The 18,455-nt window shown below is 47.0% G+C and overlaps 1 protein-coding gene across 2 annotated transcripts in view; it reads left to right on the plus strand.

The window, feature by feature from the left end:
• The window catches only part of LOC138531734 (nectin-2-like), a 262,202-nt gene extending 251,100 nt beyond the window's left edge, over positions 1-11,102 (plus strand). Inside the window, exon 9 of one of the 2 annotated variants that reach the window (XM_069641008.1) lies at positions 7,372-11,102. In XM_069641008.1, the coding sequence (XP_069497109.1) occupies positions 7,372-7,554 (183 nt within the window). In that variant the 3' untranslated portion in view covers positions 7,555-11,102. Of the gene's footprint in view, positions 1-7,368 lie in introns of both variants that reach the window. The other variant, XM_069641007.1, reaches the window with a different exon arrangement.
• Positions 11,103-18,455: the final 7,353 nt, after the last annotated feature.

Genomic DNA, 18,455 nt, shown 5'->3' on the forward strand with positions numbered 1-18,455 from the left:
TGCTGTCGTTGGCCAAATTGGGGCTGGCCCAAGTCTCCATCAAGGTTCATCTGGTGACCATCTTCCGCTACACCAGATCCCCAGGATGACCATCTTTGTGGTCGTTCCGATTGGTCAAGGAATTTGTCAAGGGACTATTCTGCTCGTTCCCGCCGGTGAAGGCTCCGACGTGGGAACTCAATGTGGTGCTTACTAGGCTCATGGGACCTCCGTTCGAGCCTCTGCATTTTGCACCACTCAAGTTTTTGTTGTGGAAAACAGCTTTTCTCGTGGCCATCACCTCTGCACGACGAGTGGGGTAGATCCTGGCCCTCTCCTGTAAACCACCTTACTTGACTTTCCACGAGACGAGGGTGGTGATGCGGCCGCACCCCTCCTTCATGCCCAAGGTGCCATCGTACTTTCATCTAAATGAGCCTTTTGTGGTACCTGTGTTTTTTCCGACGCCTTTTGTCGCCGGCTGAAAGGACTTTGCACTCGCTGGATGTGGCTAGAGCGCTGAAGTTCTATGTGGCCCGCACTAAGAGTTTCCAGAAAACCTCTCAGCTCTTTGTGAACTTTAGTCCTGTGAGCCATGAGAAGGCCTTGTACAAGGCTTCCATTTCCAGGTGGCTCTCCGGCTGTATTGCCCACTGCCACCATTTGGCAAACCAACCGCTGCCTGGCCATGCGAGAGCCCACTCTCCCAGAGCGATCACAGCTGCAACGGCGTTCCTGTCTGGTGTGCCCCTGCTGGACATCTGCAGGGGTGCTACATGGAGGTTGACGCACACCTTCACGAGATTCTACTGCGTCGACAGGGATTCTAGGGAGGAGTCCAGAGTCTGCCGAGCAGTGCATGCGCAACCTGTTCAGGTAAGAGATGCTTTTAGTGAGCCTTGCCACCTTCCGTAGTTGTGCATGTGTGTACTGCTATGTATTCTTTATTCATGAGCATGTGAACCCATGTCAGACCCCATGCTGGAGAAGGAACAAGTTACTTAACTGTAACTGTTGTTCTCCAGCATGGGTCTGGCATGGATTCATATGCCAACCCTCCCTCCTACCCCTCTGCGGTCCTTCTCTTGGTCCTACTGCCACTTTATGTGCTACCAAATATGAAGATAGCTGCCAGAGGAGGGGCGTAGGTAGAGGGAAGTCATTAGCTAGGGGCAGTATGACCCAGACCTCAGTGATTGGTTGTTAGGAGAAAGACAGTTCAGAAACTAAACTGAAACTGATTTTTTCTTTTACTGAGTGTTCCCAGCCTGACGACGGGGAATATTCATGAGCATGTGAATCCATGCCAGACCCATGCTGGAGAACAACAGTTACAGGTAAATAACTTGTTCCTTCTTCATTCATCTTTTGTTCCCACAGAAACCTCTTAAAAACCTTCAAGAGGCGACCTTCTAAGAATGGTACGTTTGTCACATAAGGTTCTTGATGAAACAGCATCTCAGGAAAGCAAAGATTCCAGTTCTGGACTGGGCCCAAACACATTAGACATGCCGATCTGAAGCGAGAAAGTGCCACTGGCAGGAGCTGAACATTGAGAACGATTATTTGTGTGGCATAAGTCAGAAGGAGTTGGCTCTTGCAGAATAATAGCGTAGCAAAATGTGAAGAATTAAAAACAAACAGAAGAGGATTATTGGGTTAAAAATAAACATGTGCTGTACTTTAGCTATTCATTCCTACCAGTGTGGAGATTAGGACTGGTCACCAAGTCAGAAGGCGGGTTGTGACCCAACTTCTGCACATTCACCCTGGCTTTGATTTCAAAGTTAATGGAATTTGCATTACAGCATGTTTCCTGTCTGACCCTAGAAGTATATATCAACAGTATGGAGGAAAGGTGGCAGGACGTAAGAGTACCTGTGCTTGCCATTGGATCACAAAACTGTAGATGCAGCTTGCAGAAAGCTCCTTCTGAAAACGCATGCATGTGCTCACTAATGCACATCGATCTCACATGTAGGCTTGAAGCTGTTGAGAAGACTGCAAAGCTATTCATCGCACGCGCACTGCAGAACCTCAGCCATTACCGGATGCATAGCAATTGGATCACCCCTGACGCCTACTGTAACCATGCATAGATGCTAGCAACAACTCACTATAACAGCGCTGTGGCGCCGACGGGCTGTTGTGCGCTTCATAAATGAAAAAATACATAAATAAATGACATGAAAAGCCAGTGCATTCTCTAAGGCATTAGCACCAGGTAATTTCAGTGCATTAAGCCAAGGGTGGCCAATACCTGCAGCATTCCGATGTAATACATTCCAACAGTGTAGCTTTTTAAAAAGAAATGAGACTCTATAGCTAGTTGGTAATCTACTCAGTTTCTCTAAACGCTTTCTGATTTCGTACCACCATGTGAAGGTTTAATTTTAACATCTGGCTCTATTTCTCCATTCGCTTAAATGACTGAAAAGAAGCAGAAGCCTTTAAGACAAGGAGCAGTTTTGAAGAAATTGCCTGGAATTCACTAGGTTATTACCAAACCTTTAACCCGGCAGCGACATGGGGGCCTCCTTCACACACGAACAATATAATGTTAGAGGTTTTAGGGTGACATGTTTTACTGGATAATGCTACAGCATCGCATTGCTGTCGCGTTAGACATGCTCATTGATATCTGGTGAATATTTATTTCACTGTCTCCCTGAAGAGAGCAGCAAGAATTGGTCAATCTTGTTTCGAAGAGAAACACTGACCTCACTATCTGCATGCAGTTGCGTCATCGGGCAAGAACATTTCAGCTTGTTTGGAAGCAGGTATTCATAGATGATGGTGTTCTGCTTCAGTGCAGGAGTCCGGAAGTGCAGAGGTTCAAGTTCCAAACATGTCATTTCATAGGGAAACCGATAGATGGTACTATCCAGCAAAATGGTGTTTCGAGGCACATCAAGAAAAGGGAGGGGGAGGTACAGGGAATAAACAAAACAATAACGTTCCTACTAGGGCTTGAGACATTCGCATCGTGCAAGTGCAGTAACAAGAATGCAAGGGAGAGGAGAGGAGAGGAGGGGAGGTGTAGGTTGGGGATGAACAGGGAAGGGGACAAACAACGCTCCTACTAAGTCATGAGACTATTCGCAGTGTGCAAGTGCAGTAACATAAATGAAGGGAGAAGGGAAGGGGGGGAGCGCAGGGAGAACAGGGGAGGGAGTAATGCTCAGAAGGGGGGGAGAAGGGTTCTTTAAGTGCAAGTGGATAGGTAAATATAGCACAAGGCTGGAAATGAGGTACAACAATTGGAGTGGGGGCACAATTTGGGAAAGCCTCATCATGTTAAGGGGGTTACATCAAATATGCAGGTACAGAATAGGTAAAATGCAGCATTAGGCGAAATGTACAAAAATGGAAAATCCTCACTTGCGGTAAGAGGCCTACATTAAAAATGCAGGTACAGCTCGATAAAATGCAGCATTAGGAAGGGTGCCTAGTTTGGGAAAGACTTGCCACTTGGTCGTGGGGGCTACTTCATATTGGCAGGTTATAGTTAGTACTGCATGGGCTGGGAGTGTCAGTTCGTTGGTACAGCTAGCAGAAAATAAGTACAAGGGCTAAGAATGACAATCTGGAGGATAGGGTTAGTAAGGAACAACGCAACCGGTATAGAAGGTAAGCGGCGGTATCATCATGAGTGCACAGTTTGGAGAAAGCCACACTTAGTCGTGCGTGGGGCTGACTGTAAAAGACTGGTGACTCAGAGCTAGGGCTCGAGGGATGGTCTGATGAACCCAAGTAAGGAAAGGATAGCAGGGTGGGAGACCAGCAGACAACCTGGGCATGTAAAGTAATGTAAAAGATGAAAGGTGCCCGCTGGAACGCGTGCAGCGGGGGGCTGCCAGGTACGGATCTAATGCAATGCCTTGCAGTTGTGAGCAGTCAATGAACAATGCTGTTCCAATAAGGCATGGAGAAGCATGGGGGCAGGAGGGCAGCAGCCAGGTTCGGGAAGGCCATTACACCATCAGGGGTTACATCAGTCGTCATCAAGACAGGAATGACGAGCAGAAGAGGGTGCATGACATCAGTCCTACTTTCGTTAGCCGATCTTGTGAGGCAGAGCAGAGGGCAATAATGAACAGGTTACTATGGTTAGAACTGCTTGGCACAGACCAGAAGCTTGGCAGGAAGATGACAAAGGATCCAAAGAACGGCAGGCACGGCTGACCGGGCCAGACAGGGATTGTGTAGCACTCGTATAGGAGGCCGGCTTTGCCTGCCGGCTCCCATATCCGTATCTTGTTATGAAGGCCTCAGCCAATCCACCATCTACGGAGACCAGCTATTCTGCAGAGGAGGACTCTGCGCTCTCGAGGCCACTGCTGTGACCAATGTCGAACAACACACCGCTCAGTAAAAAATGAATGAAGGCAAGCAAAGGGCATCCGTGGGCATGATGTTCTCTATTGAGTGGATGGAATTACAATAGGGCCAGACAGGGATTGTGTAGCACCCTTAAAGGGGAACCTTTGAAGGGCCGGCTTCGCCTGCCGGTCCAATAGCCGGACCTTATCGCAAAGGCCATGTTGGAACAGCACACCACTCAGTAAAAAAATGAATGAAGCCCAGCAAGGGCTCATTTGCAGGGTCGATCAGTGGGCATGATGTTCTCTATTAAGTGGATGGAAGTACAACATGTGGAAGGTGAACAAAGTGACCAATACGACAACAGAGAACACTTGTCACAAAAGCCTCAATGCTGCATGTGTGCCACAACATTGCAATGGCAGTCCTTGTTAAATAGCAATAACCAGCATGGGTAACCATGGCAACATACTGCATTCCACAGAGTGAAGAGTATAGAGTACTCCAAAAAGTATGCCTGAAAGGGTTGATACGCCAACCAAACACAGACTAGGTGAGAACTCAGCGATCCATCCGATAATGGATTTTCATTCAGGTTTTCAAAATGACCAAAAATAGCACACCAACCTTCTGTCCCTATACGTACGTTTTCCTCTACACTCATTGTGGATATCCTGAGAAGGTGGCTGTACTTCATTATTTAGTGGGTCACTGGGGATTCCCAAGAAATAGTTTCATTCCCAAGCCAAAGCACCTCAGTTTTAGGAATAATTGCAAATCTTCTCAGAACAGAAACCTATGACCGACAGATAGGTGCTGGATACAGTAGCCATGGGCACTAATTCCTACCATACAGCAATATCTTTATTATTTCTAAAGGGACCAACGAAAGTGTACACATGCTTCATATTGTTGCTTTGTTTTTTTATTGATTTCTATAGCGCACCTGACCCTGAGGTAGCTGGGCGCGTTAAAGTGCATGTAAGATGATTACAGACATAGACAACATGGTAAAGATTTTACATTTGCAACTTACACATTCTGAAAATATACAAATTACATTTACAAGTTACATTTAAACATTCTATTTCCAGTTGTAAGAAACCACTGTGCGGGAATACAGTTGGATTCTGGCTCGTATTAACTTAAAGAGGCCAGTTTCAGTGCCTACCTGTCACCAATGAAAATGTAACGTTATTCAATGTGTACTAAACATCTGAAATATATGTTATCTTTCTAACACATCTGGCCTAACTGGTGGAAAGGCTCACTTTATATTTTTTACTTTTACAATTTGTGTATTTTCTATTTTCTATTGTTACTTATGGGGCCTAATTAATACAGGACACCATAATAGTTTTCCAGTACCAAGATCAGTACCTTCTTCCAATAATGCATATTTATTTTCATTGTATTAGCTGTATTTTGGAGGTTTGTTTGAATTATCACTGCAACTATTCATTGTAGTGCAAATGTTTGAGGACAGGCAGGGACTTCAGGGTGACAGTCTTGTAGTTGATGCAGCAGAATTTGGGGGTGATGCATGCTTGCAGAGAGAGCCAGTGCAGTTTGATGAGGATCGGGGGATGTGGTCGAATTTGCTGAGTCATTTGAGTTGTGCTGCAGCAAGGGGTCCGCAATACATAATGTTGTCAGGGAGGTAATGTCATAACTTGTATGTTTGGCGACAGACGGATAGCCTACTTTCCTATTAGTGAGCATTTAGCAACATTGACAGTGTACAAGAAGACACAAAAAGGGAAGACATGTTCCAAATCCCAGGGATACATGATTTGTTTGTTGGTGGATTAAATTAAATGTTCCTGCCCAGAAAAGCTTCCCTTCTGAACTCTGAGGTAATTCCAGTACTTAGCAGTACATCGAACAAAGTAATTCGCATCAGGTCAGAGTGTGCATCAACTACGTTCCACATCAAATACGGATAGTGTGGAAGATCGCCATAGTTGTCCGCAGAAGTACAGCATTATGAAGATGTCATAGAAAGGGATGTTTGTAGTGGCAATCATGTCACAAGAAGTGGGCCAAACTGTAGGCTATGGCTGTGGAGAAACTATTAAATTTTCAGGAAAGTAAGATGTTAAGAAATCATCCAAAATAGGTACAGTCTTTACAGATCAGTAGGACTACTCACTTACGTGTCATTTCAAATATTGTAATTCCCTTAAAGGAAGAAATCTTTGAAAAGCAACAAAAGCTAGATAGATTTAAGTGGCATATAGTTATGTTATCAGTTAGCAGTGAAATTGCTATAAGTACACCTAAGGGCTCGTTCTATCCAGAGAGAACCGGCTGAAACAACTTTCCCGAAAATTGGTTACAATAAGATAAGATAAGATATCAGTATCCACCCATTAACATGACATTTCTGTGTCAGTCCACACTTAAGACAAATACTGAAGTTAGACCCAAGCGGCCCTTAACATGTATTTAAATTACTTAAGTGTCAAAATCACCATTCCCCTAAGCGGTTATTAATTGGTGTTCTGTACACAGCATGTGACTCTATAAAAGATTGATGTTGCAAAAGAAACACGTTATTTACATTTAACAATATTTTTTTAGCTAGACTTGGACTTGAGGCCCACTAGATTGTTCCGTTAGGTTGAATGATTTGAGTTAGGCCTTTTTCAAGACACTTATATGCGGAGTGGCGTTCCAGTTGGCATCATGGGAGACTCTCATTGCAGACACGCTCATGGTAGATGCTCGCTAGTTTGTACAAATGTAAGAGTGAACACATCATTTTGAATCCATCCTCTAGAGAGAAGGATAATGCTGAACATGACATTGTATAAGAGATAGTAAACTACAATAACATTCACACAAGTAAGAAGATTGTATCTTCTTCGCACTTGCGATGTTTGTTCGGGGTTATTTCTGTTGTTTTACAGCATCTGTATATGTAGGATACTGTATTCTGAAGGAGAGTGGGGTGGCAAGGGGAATGATGTGATTACGGTGACTGTTTTGCACTTATTGTGTCTGCAATGGATGTTGTGCTGCTAACATTAGGTATCTCACTCTCTATTTACGACTTCTTTGCAGCAGAACATGCCTCTTTATCAAGACGCCTATGGAGACCAAGGCCTCGAACACAGCGAACACATGCCCAGCACTGAAGATGACTACCTGGAACAAATTAACCCCATTTACAATGACCTATCTTACCCTGCTACTGACCACTACCAGGACAGCCGAGGCTTTGTCATGTCCAAAGCCATGTACGTCTAAACCAGCCCCTATGTCATCATGGGGATTGGCTGGAAGCTGCTATGACGGCGTCTTTCTCTGCCTGATCATTCCTACATTGATCAGGCAGGAGATCTTAAGCACCTCAGTTTAGCTGTTGAATCCCTGTTGATGGTTTGTGAAATCTACTGAGATGGGCAGTGTGTTCCCCAACACGGCTTTCCACTATTGCATTGCCAGTGCTTTTGCTTCTTTCACCTGTTGCTCACACTGGCAGGGATGTTGTCTTTATTTGCTTAGTCTCTTGTCACCTCCATTAGATTGCAAGCTGAAGGGGTATCTCTACTGCTGCCCCTCTTCTTTCAGAAGACGTCACCCATAAAATAAACTCCTGCATCTTTGACAGAACGGACATTTCTTTGGCATCTGCATCTAGATCGTCTGAGACCACCTCGACAGCTGTTCGCGGACACGTTTTCCTTCTATTTCTTACTCATGCAGGATGGGAATTCTCCCATATACCCGCAACTGGTGATGAACTCTGCAGATCCTCTTTCCATGTGCGGTGAAGGGCTTCACCACTCATATGCATAGTATTCTTCTGAAAGGGGACTTATCTTATATCTCCTTTGTCATTCTTCCTAAGATGACCCATCTACCAAATTCTCTCGATGTTAGTTTGTGCCAGAGAATACCTCTCCCATATCTTCCTAGTCTTTCAATTCCCCTCTGGAGACCCTTCTCCCATACCCCCGCAGTCAGTTCATCTCACTCTGGACAACACCTGACCCAAACCCTTATGAGCTCTTTGTGTCTATTAGGAAGTCACCTCCTCCCATATTGTCTTAGCCTGCCTATCTTCCTCTGTAGGTCACTTCTCTCATATCTCTTCCATATTTCTAGACCAAATCTCCTCAGTCTTTGACTCTTGTGATGTATGCTTTATCTGTTTTCACTCTGACTGGCACATAGGCAATGTTTGCCATTTCTCTTCCCATACCTCCCCATCTGGCCACCGGACACTGGATATGATCGCTACTGTATAGCCTCCCTTGTAATGCGTGGTGTCATTTAACCCCTGTCTACTCTTGCTGTGACTGGCTCAAAAGGGGCCTTATGTCCTCTGTGAAGGACAATATCTGCCTTATTTTCGTATCTGTGTCATTCACGCTGGATGTGAAGACTTATCTATTTTCTAAATGAATAAACTCTTATTTTTGATAATTCCTGAAGGCCCATCACTCACACTAAGGTTAATGCTTTCTAAGGTTAAGGCTCTGATCCATAATGGATAGAAGAGACTTATCTGGTGGGCTCAACATAGGTTTTTTGGGGGGGGGGCAATGGGTTTGGGATTATGTCTTTACTGTTTTCTACTTTTGGTATTTTGTGCTCCACTTGATTTTCACTAGGGGCAGTCTGAAAATCAAGTGGAGATTATTCTCTGGAAGAGGCATGGGGCCCACGGGAGCTTTTTAAAAAGAAATATATAAAAAGGACATTTATTCATTAAGGGTACCATGGACTTGGGAATCATAATGCTAACACATGTACTTGGAATCGAGATTTCATGGTTTTGAGAGCATTATTAGCTGATCACATAATGCTTAATACTAATTCTGGATCTTTTAGAAACTTTTCCACTTGTATATTCAAAATCCACTGTTTCAATAGATCATTGTCCAATTTGAATATGTTGGATTAGTTCCTCTGTCCAAACTCCTCTATGGCACAATTTCTGTCCTCTACCCACTGAACAGATCCTGGGAACATGGAGCATAGATTATACATTTAGGCACCATCTGAAAGTATTAGAACTTTAAAGATGTCCTGCTGACACTAACAACTCTTCTAGAACCTCTGCCTGTCACCAATATTACTGCTGGACATTTCTCCTGCTCTCTCCCTGAGAATAGCACAGTTATTTTCTCTGACTGCAAACACTGACACAGAATATTTCCCCACCTGATCCCCAAAGCACTTGCACTTTCAGGCAGGCTTCTCAACCCTACCAAGCACTTCTCCTTGGCATGTATGCCTGTCTCTTAAGAACACTAGATGTGTAAGAGGAACAACACAACACTAGTCCAGTCAATGTCTCTCAATTTCTACGCAACACAAATTTTCTTTATAAATGTCTTTCTGACTCCATGTAAAAGTCTTGTACGAATGCCTTAGTAACTACAAAACACTAGCCTTTGATGAATGACTTTCACAACGCCAACTTTGCATCAAGGTGTTTGTAACATACCTACCACTAGTCTTACATAAAGGTCTGCATAACTATGCCAAGAACTGACCGTGTATAAATGTCTTCTTAAATCAACCCAGTACCCACGGTCTATGACTCAACCCATTGCGGTATGGTATTAGACCTGTAAGAGAGGCTCTGAAACTCTTAACAACAGACATTTATCATTGTGTGCCTTTTTGTAGCCATGTAAGGCATCTAGAGGTGTATCCAACATTAATTAGATTGTAAGTGTGTCTCTCTTCATCCCCAGATGTAGACATGTTCACAGGATCTACCCAACACTAGCCACTTGAGGCTATCCATCTATGTGCAATGCTGTCTCTAAAATGCAATGACGTATCTCTAAACAAAGCAAGAGACTCCCAAGCCGTCTACCCAATCCTTCCAATCACAACTATGCTGAAATAGTGTGTGCGCAGTAGTCTCCCCAAACCTAACCATAGCTCTTACTATAAGAGTATGTTCACAATCCACTGACAAAAGGCTGAAAGAGTCTTTGCACATGCCTGTGCAAAATACACTGCAAGAGTGTATCATTCTTAGCTACCTAACTCTGTTAAGGCAAGAGCGTCTCCCAAACTCAACCCAACACTAGTTCTCTAAGAGTCTCCCAAGTTCAACCCAATGCTATTCCTGTAAGAGTGGCCCAACTATTTGTCCTGTAAGATTAACTGCTTGAGTCTGCCCACCATTGCTTCTATACAGGTGTTTTTCTGCCTCCCTGTTACACATATTAGAATATTAACTTGTCTCTCCCTATTAGTATTTTAACTATCACACTGACTCCCACCTTCGTTAGTGCCTTAATTGTCTCCTTGCCAGTGCTCTATAATGGCCTCCCTTACTTGCCCTGTCGGTGCTCCGGAAGCACCTTCTTAATCCTTCCCATCACTAGGTGTGTGACTTCATCATCCAGGCTCTGTCCAGCAGCCCCGCAAGAAGGTGCCTTTTGACTTTCAACACCCGGGCCCTGTGTTAGGACCCGGTCTCTGTGAAAATGTAAATACACATTGATTTCCAGCCAGTACATATTGCTGAATGTATTAATGCTCCAAGTATTAACACAATGTTTGTAGATGCTGCCGCAAATGTGAATGTATTTTATAAATATAAGATTTTGTTTGGGGCTGTAATTGTAACTACTGATTATCTCTCACGGGCTGGGGCGATTCTCATTCCGCAATCTAGGTGTTGTCTTTTGTTCCAGAAGCCAGCTTAACACAACAGTTTTAAGGTAAATTATGTGTTTTTCATCTCCATATTCTGCTGTAAAAATACAAGAAATGGCTTGATTACTGAGATACGTTTTTATAAATAAATGGTTTCCAAAATAGAAGTGTTTCCAATGAAATCATCTTTCTTTCAACCAGAGGGTATCACTGGCGGCATCTAAAACAGCGCAGCTATCCCTGAAGTTTGCATTTCTCTTACAGGCACCGACAGAAGAGATGTGCATCATGTTGCACTTATTATCCAGGGTAGGCAGCAAAGCACATATCACACACAAATCAGCCGACAGCCCTTCTCAAAGGTATAGATCGTAATTTGCACGTCATCAGACAGCAACGCTATTCCCCAGATTAAACTTTAGATAACAAAGCGATAATTGAGGGTGTGCATACATTTTCGTGTACTTTATTGAGCATTTTTAAAGGTGCTTTATACAACAGAATTGTGTTTCAAAGTGTACGACTTTGAGGATCTGTCATTAATGCGACCCCCAGGATTCCAACCGTCGAAAACCTTTTCTGTTCAACCCCTTTTCCACCGCATACTTATTTTATTTTGTATTATTCTTTATTTGTTTTACTTGTTAAATCAATACAACTTTTCAAATATAAATATCACCAATTAGAACATTTAAAAAAGACCCTACAATAAGATCTGTGAAATTCTTAAAATTCTTAAGCATCAATGCAGTTCTTTAGCAGCAATACAATTCTTAAAATATTTTGAATATTATACAATTCTTAAAATATTTTGAATATTTACCCTTAAATCAAACACTTTGTCATTTCCACTTAAGAATATTGGAACACTTGATATAAATCTTAGCCTCTAGGCGAATTTGAATTATTACACCACATTTGATATTCCACATATCATACCATTTTGTCCCCTACAATCACAAAATAGAAAGACAGTTTCTGCTACATGGTTAAATATGTTCCCCACTTAGGTTGCTTTTCAATTTGCTTCCATTTCCTGTTTCATATGCAATAAGCACACTGTCACATTTATAACATCATCAGAAGAATCTCTTTGTCACAATGCAAGCGGTTTCAAATCATAAGTTACCATATGCATTTATCCTTAAGGCTCAAATTCACCTTAAAATTAGGGCCTAGCCTGATGGAGTCGGAAACCTTCCTATTCATATCCTCTCAGCAGATCCTTGGATGCAATATTGCAGCTTAACGTGGTTAAACCACAGATTGCGGATACATATCGAATTAGTGCCAGCTTCATGGCTACCAAAATACCATGAAGGATATTCCACCAGAATGTATCCAAAAAGACTCTCTCAGTGTTTGAGACAAATTTGCCAAAACTACTTAGTCTTTCTGCGCTAAGAGATTCACAGTCCACAACCAGATGTCTAAGTGTTTCCTTGTCTAAAGAGCTGTTGCAAAAACGGCAGGGCAGTTGTCCCTCCCCCCGCTTTGTTATTCCTGTTTGAGGGGATTGGGGCTTCCAACGTATTCCAAATCTATGACCGGTAATCACCACAGCTGTGCTGCTTCGGAAACTTTTTTCGGCGTCTCCGTCCTGCGTCGATGACGTTGATGCGCCGTCGTCGAGGACCTCCTCCGACGTCATCCGATGTGATAAGTAGGACGCACGACGCCCGTAGCCTCAGTTCTGTTTTTTCCGCGAACGTGTTGCTTCGTGAATCTCGGTTACGCCTCCACTCTTTGGAGTTCTGTTCTTCGAACCTGTTCGTTTTTGGGAGAAAATCCGTCTTCGACCCCGCGTCCGGGCTTCAAGAAGTGCGGGGAGTGTGGGTCCAAGATGCCGGTGACGGACTCACACGATGCCTGCCTCTGGTGCCTCGGGGAGGCCCACGACACGGATTACTGTATCGACTGCCAGTCGCTCACGTCCAAAGCCTTATGGGAACGTAAGAAGAAGTTGTCGGTAGGTCAGGTGTCCAAGCCCCGGAAGTCGAAGTCTGCGGGGATTTCGACGGATGATTCGAGAGGTGACTCTCCGCGTCGTCGGAAGTCTCGTGGGTCTCCTTCTAGGAGTCGGTCTCGCCACTCCTCAGCCTCTTCGAGGCATTCTCGGAAGCGCCGACAGCGGTAGTCTTCCAGGTCCTCCTCTGAGGACTCTGCCCGGCACGTCGCTTACTCCACCAGCCGTGCAACGCCGGAGGAATGGGCTTCCTTCGGGAAGAAAATGCTGGCGATTCTTGAGTTGCAGGGTACTAAGCCGTCCGCGCCCCTGAGTGGGGTCGACCGTGAGAGGTCGAGAGACACCGCTCGCAAGAGTGGTCGGCACGAGTCACGGGAGAGGTCCCATTCGGACAAGGGGACTCGTTCTCAACGTACCCGTTCCAGGTCCCGGTCCTCAACGCGTTCGAGACCGTGTGCACCTGTGATGTCTTCGAGGAAGACATCGACGCCTGAGGCGTTGAGGGCGTCGACAGGCTTTCTCGAGGCTACGGCTCCGAGGAAGTCGTCGAAGCCGTCGACGCTCAGGTCGTCGAAGGACACGCTCGGAGCTCCGGCTTTGAGGACTGTGTCGACGCCGTCAATGCTGGCGGCGCTGCATCTGACGTCAACGACGATTTACTCGACGTCGACGCCGATCCTCTCGGTGCCGATGCCTGTTCTCTCGACGCCAGCGCCGATTCACTTGACGCCCTCAACGCCTTTCGAGGCCGGGGTGTCGGAGGTACCCCGTGGCACGGGGGAAGCCCCTAGAAAGGCTCTGGTTAAGAGCAAGCACTCTCGGGTGCCTTCTTTTCACCACCTGGAATATATTTCGGAGGTGGATGAGGATTCTGATGGCCTGGTTCCTAGTCAGGTTCCAGATGAGATGGTCTCGGGCCATAGCCAATTTGACGATTTGAGGCAGTCACTGCATGAGGCCAGTGGACTGGACACCTCTCCGGAGGTGGAGTTTTGTAGGCCTGAGCCTGGCTCTCATGCCGATTCCTCGTTACCGGCGCCTTATGGCTAGGGTCTCCGAGTACTTGGGATGGTCTGCTCCCCCAGGGGAGTTTGTGCAGGATGATCTCACGGACATCCTTGATGTTGGTCCCCCAACTGACCCGGTACTGCCGTTTCATATGGCTCGACAGAGAAGGGTGGCGGCGGCTTGGACTGCTCCGGAGAGTCTCCCAGCGGTGGGCAGGTCCTTGTCGCGAAAATACCATCCAGCCAGTAGCGACCCCTGCTACTTGACCAGGCACCCCACTCCGGAGAGTTTGGTGGTGCAGGCGGCCACGGCCCCGGCAAAGCAGGCGTCGTACCCTACCATCCCTCCAAACGTTTTGATGGCTGGGCGAAGAAAGTGTTTTCTTCGGGTGGTATGGCGCTTCAGGCGGCCAACTCCATATGTGCCGTGTCTCGTTTCACACACACTCTGTGGAACTGTGTAGCGTTAGCGGCTGAACATATTCCCGAAGGGGACGAACGTGATGGTTTCCTTGCTATGGTCCAGGATGTTAAGGATGCCATGTGTGAGTCCGTTCAGTCGGGTTTGGACATGGCTGAATGCGTCAGCAGGTCCTTGGCGGCGAGCACCGTGATACGCAGGTTTGCGTGGTTGCGGAAGTCTGGGTTTGCTCCTGATGTGCAGTCCCGGCTCCTCAACATGCCCTTTGACGGTGAACACCTTTTTGGCAGCAAGGCTGACGAGAGCCTTGAGAGGTTGCAGACCTCCAAAGCTGCAGCGAAGTCGTTGGGCGCAGCAGTTCGCCAACCTCTGCCTTTTCGTCCTAGGGGACAGCAATGGAGGGGTGGTTCCTTTCGCTATTACGCGTCCTTCAGTAAAGCGAGAGGAGCTAGCAGTCAAAGAGGCCAATGCAGGGGTACCAGAGGTGGACGACAGGGTACCCGTGGTGCCAAGGCCGCTCGGGCAGTTGCCTCTTTGCCCTCAGGTAACGCCGCAGCCGCTACCACTCAGTCATGAGGCCATGTCCCATGGTTCGCCGGTTGGGGGAAGGCTGGCGCAGCATCTTGTAGAGTGGCGTGCCATTACTTCAGATGTGTGGGTTCTGGAGATCATAACCCACGGCTACTGTCTTCCCTTTCGGCAGAGGCCTCACGACAATCCACCAGGGAACCTCTCTTTGAAGAGTCCTGATCCGCTCCTTGCGCAGGAAATTCAATCCCTGCTGGAGAAAGGCGCCATAGAACTGGTACCTGTAGCAGAGAGGAACAAGGGATGGTATTCCCCTTATTTTTTGCGCGGTTTGAACAAACTCCTCAGGAAGGACAAGTTCAAGATGGTTACTCTCTCTCAAGTCCTCCAGGCCCTTCAGCTTCAGGACTGGTTGGTGTCTCTCGACCTCAAGGATGCTTACTTCCATGTGCCTATCCATCCCAAGCACAAGAAGTACCTGAGGTTCGTGGTTGGCGACTCGCACTTTCAGTTTCGGGTCCTGCCGTTCGGATTGACCTCCGCCCCGAGGGTTTTCACCAAGCTCATGGTGGTGGTGGCAGCGCATCTCAGGCAAGGGGGGATTCACGTCTACCCCTACCTGTTCGATTGGTTGATCAGGGCGCGCTCTCCCGAGCAGGTACTGGATCATCTGTCAGTCACCTGCCACTCCCTTCACAGGCTGGGCTTCTCCCTCAATTTAAAGAAGTCCCATTGGACGCCAACACAGCGGCTCCAGTACATCGGAGCAGTGCTCGACACTTCCCTGGGGCAGTGTTTTCCTCCCCAGGTGAGGGCTCTTCACATTCAGCAGATGGTGCACAAGTTTCAGCATGCCCAGACGCTCCCAGCGTTCGAGTTCTTGAGGTTGCTCGGCCTCATGGCATCCTGCATTCTTCTGGTGCCAGAGGCTCGCCTGCGGATGAGATCTTTGCAGTGGGCACTCAAGATGCAATGGTCGCAGTCCTCCGGCAGGATGTCAGACCCGGTTCAGGTGCCGCCCTCGGTCACCCAGGACCTTCTGTGGTGGGCCGTCGAAGGCAACTTCATGAAGGGAGCTCCGTTTTGGCTTCCCTGGCCGGAGGTGACGATCGTGACGGATGCATCCCTCACGGGATGGGGAGCTCATGGCAACGAGCTGACAGTCAGCAGCCGTTGGTCTCCGTCGGAGTCCAGACTCCATATCAATCTGTTGGAGCTGAGGACAGTCAGGCTAGCCCTGAAGGCTTTTCTGCCGACTGTGCGAGGAAAGAATGTCCTGATCCTGACGGACAACACAGTGGCCATGCACTACCTCAACAAAAAGGGGGGGCAGGGTCACTTCCTCTGTGCAGGGAGGCGATGCAGCTCGAGTTCTGGGCCATCCAGCAGGAAGTTTCGATCTCGGCAGTTAATCTGGCCGGATACGAAAACGTGACGGCGGACGCTCTGAGCAGGCAGAGCACGATCTCTCACGAGTGGGAGTTGGCTCAGGAGATTCTCCTGGAGATCTTCGCCCTTTGGGGGACCCCTCAAGTGGATCTCTTCGCCTCCAGTGTCAACCGGAAGTGCGAGAGGTTCTGCTTGCGGGAATTTCCTCCAAAAGGAGCCTTAGGAGACGCGTTTGTGGTGGAGTGGCGATTCCCACTGCTGTACGCGTTACCTCCAGTCCCCTTCATCCCGCAAGTGCTGCAGAGGTTACGGAGGTTCGGTTCCCGGATGATCCTCATTGCTCCAGCGTGGGCTCGGAGGACGTGGTACCCGGACCTTCTCGACTTGTCCATCTGTCCTCCACGTTGTCTTCCCTACCGAGACGATCTCTCACGGGAGGGGGGGTCAGGTTCTCCATCCAGAGGTCAGATCCCTCAACCTTCACGCTTGGCTTCTGAAAGGTTAAGGTATAAGGATTGGGACCTCCCTGAAGATGTGATGGAGGTGTTGCTCTCGGCCCGACGGCCAGCAACAAGGTTCTGTACCGTTGGCGTAAGTTCTGCAACTGGTGCAGAGTTCAGAATGTGGATCCTTTTGCATGTGACATCCCCATGGTTCTGTCTTTTTTACTTTCTTTGGCCCACAGGGGCTTGCAAGTGAGTACCATTAAAGGTTACCTGGCGGCGCTGTCCATCTTTAAGCGCTCGTCTGAAGAGTGTTCCTACTTTAAAATCCCTTTAATTTCACAGTTCCTGAAAGGGCTCACTAATGTGTTCCCTCCGTCACCTTTCATGGTGCCCGGTTGGGATTTAAACCTTGTTCTCAGGTTTCTAACGGGTGCTCCCTTTGAGCCTTTGCACTCTTGTCCTTTGAGACTGTTGACTCTTAAAACTGTATTTTTAGTTGCGGTCACTTCCGCTCGCAGAGTGAGTGAGTTACAGGCACTTTCAGTTAAGCCTCCCTTCACTGTTTTCCATAAGGACAGGGTTGTCCTTAGAGTCCGTCCTTCTTTTCTTCCGAAGGTAGTGACGGAATTTCATTTGGCCCAGAAGGTTGTTCTTCCGGCATTCTATCCTCCTCCGCATCCTGGTAAGGAAGAAGAGAGGCTCCATAGTCTTGATCCTAGGAGAGCTTTAAGCTTCTATGTTTCACGCATGTCCCGGGTCAGAGTGGACGATCAACTCTTTATTGGTTACGCTGGAAAGCATTTGGGACAAGCTGTGACGAAACAGACTTTGTCTCGCTGGATTATTTTGGCCATCTCAGAGTGTTACCGCTTGGCGGGTAAGGACCCACCGGCTGGCTTGCGGGCCCATTCTACCACGGGTATGGCTGCATCTACTGCCCTGCAGAGGGGTGTTCCTATTCGCAACATCTGTGATGCAGCCACCTGGGCTTCAGTACATACATTTGTACGTCACTATTCCCTCGATTCCATCCGAGGACAGGATCTGGCCTTTGGCAAGGCGGTCCTTTGCTCTGCTATTTGATTGGCAATTCTAAGTTTTGATTCTAAATTCTTTCCCTCCTCCTTGCTCTGGTACTGCTTTGGGAGTCTGTCATAGATATGGAATACGTCGGAGGACCCAATCCCCTCGAAGAACAAGTTACTTTCTTACCTGGTAACGTTCTTTCGATGGGATGGTCCGACGACATATTCCATATCGCTCCCTCCCTACCTTCCCCGCTGCAGAATTTCTTTTGCGATTGCAGCTTATGTTCTGCAAGGCTTTGTGTCTGACTGGCAGTAGACTAATGTCACACGTTCTGGGGGAAAAAACTACAACTGAGGCTACGGGCGTCGTGCGTCCTACTTATCACATCGGATGACGTCGGACGTCGGAGGAGGTCCTCGACGACGGCGCATCAACATTATCGACGCAGGACGCAGACGCCGAAAAAAGTTTCCGAAGCAGCACAGCTGGGGTGATTACCTGTCATAGATATGGAATACGTCGTCGGACCATCCTATCAAAAGAACGTTACCAGGTAAGAAAGTAACTTGTTCATCTCAATTATTTCCCCTGTTAGCATTACATTGAATTGGAATCTAATGAATACTATTCTCCATTCTAGATCAGGGAATTTGACTAAGTATGATTCTGCGAAGCCCTAGGGTTTCCAGTTTCATAACCAATTGATTATATAGTGGTGACATTTTTACTAGATA

The sequence above is a fragment of the Ambystoma mexicanum genome, chromosome 1q, assembly GCF_040938575.1.
Source record: "Ambystoma mexicanum isolate Mex_15411 chromosome 1q, UKY_AmexF1_1, whole genome shotgun sequence".
NCBI lineage: Eukaryota > Metazoa > Chordata > Amphibia > Caudata > Ambystomatidae > Ambystoma > Ambystoma mexicanum.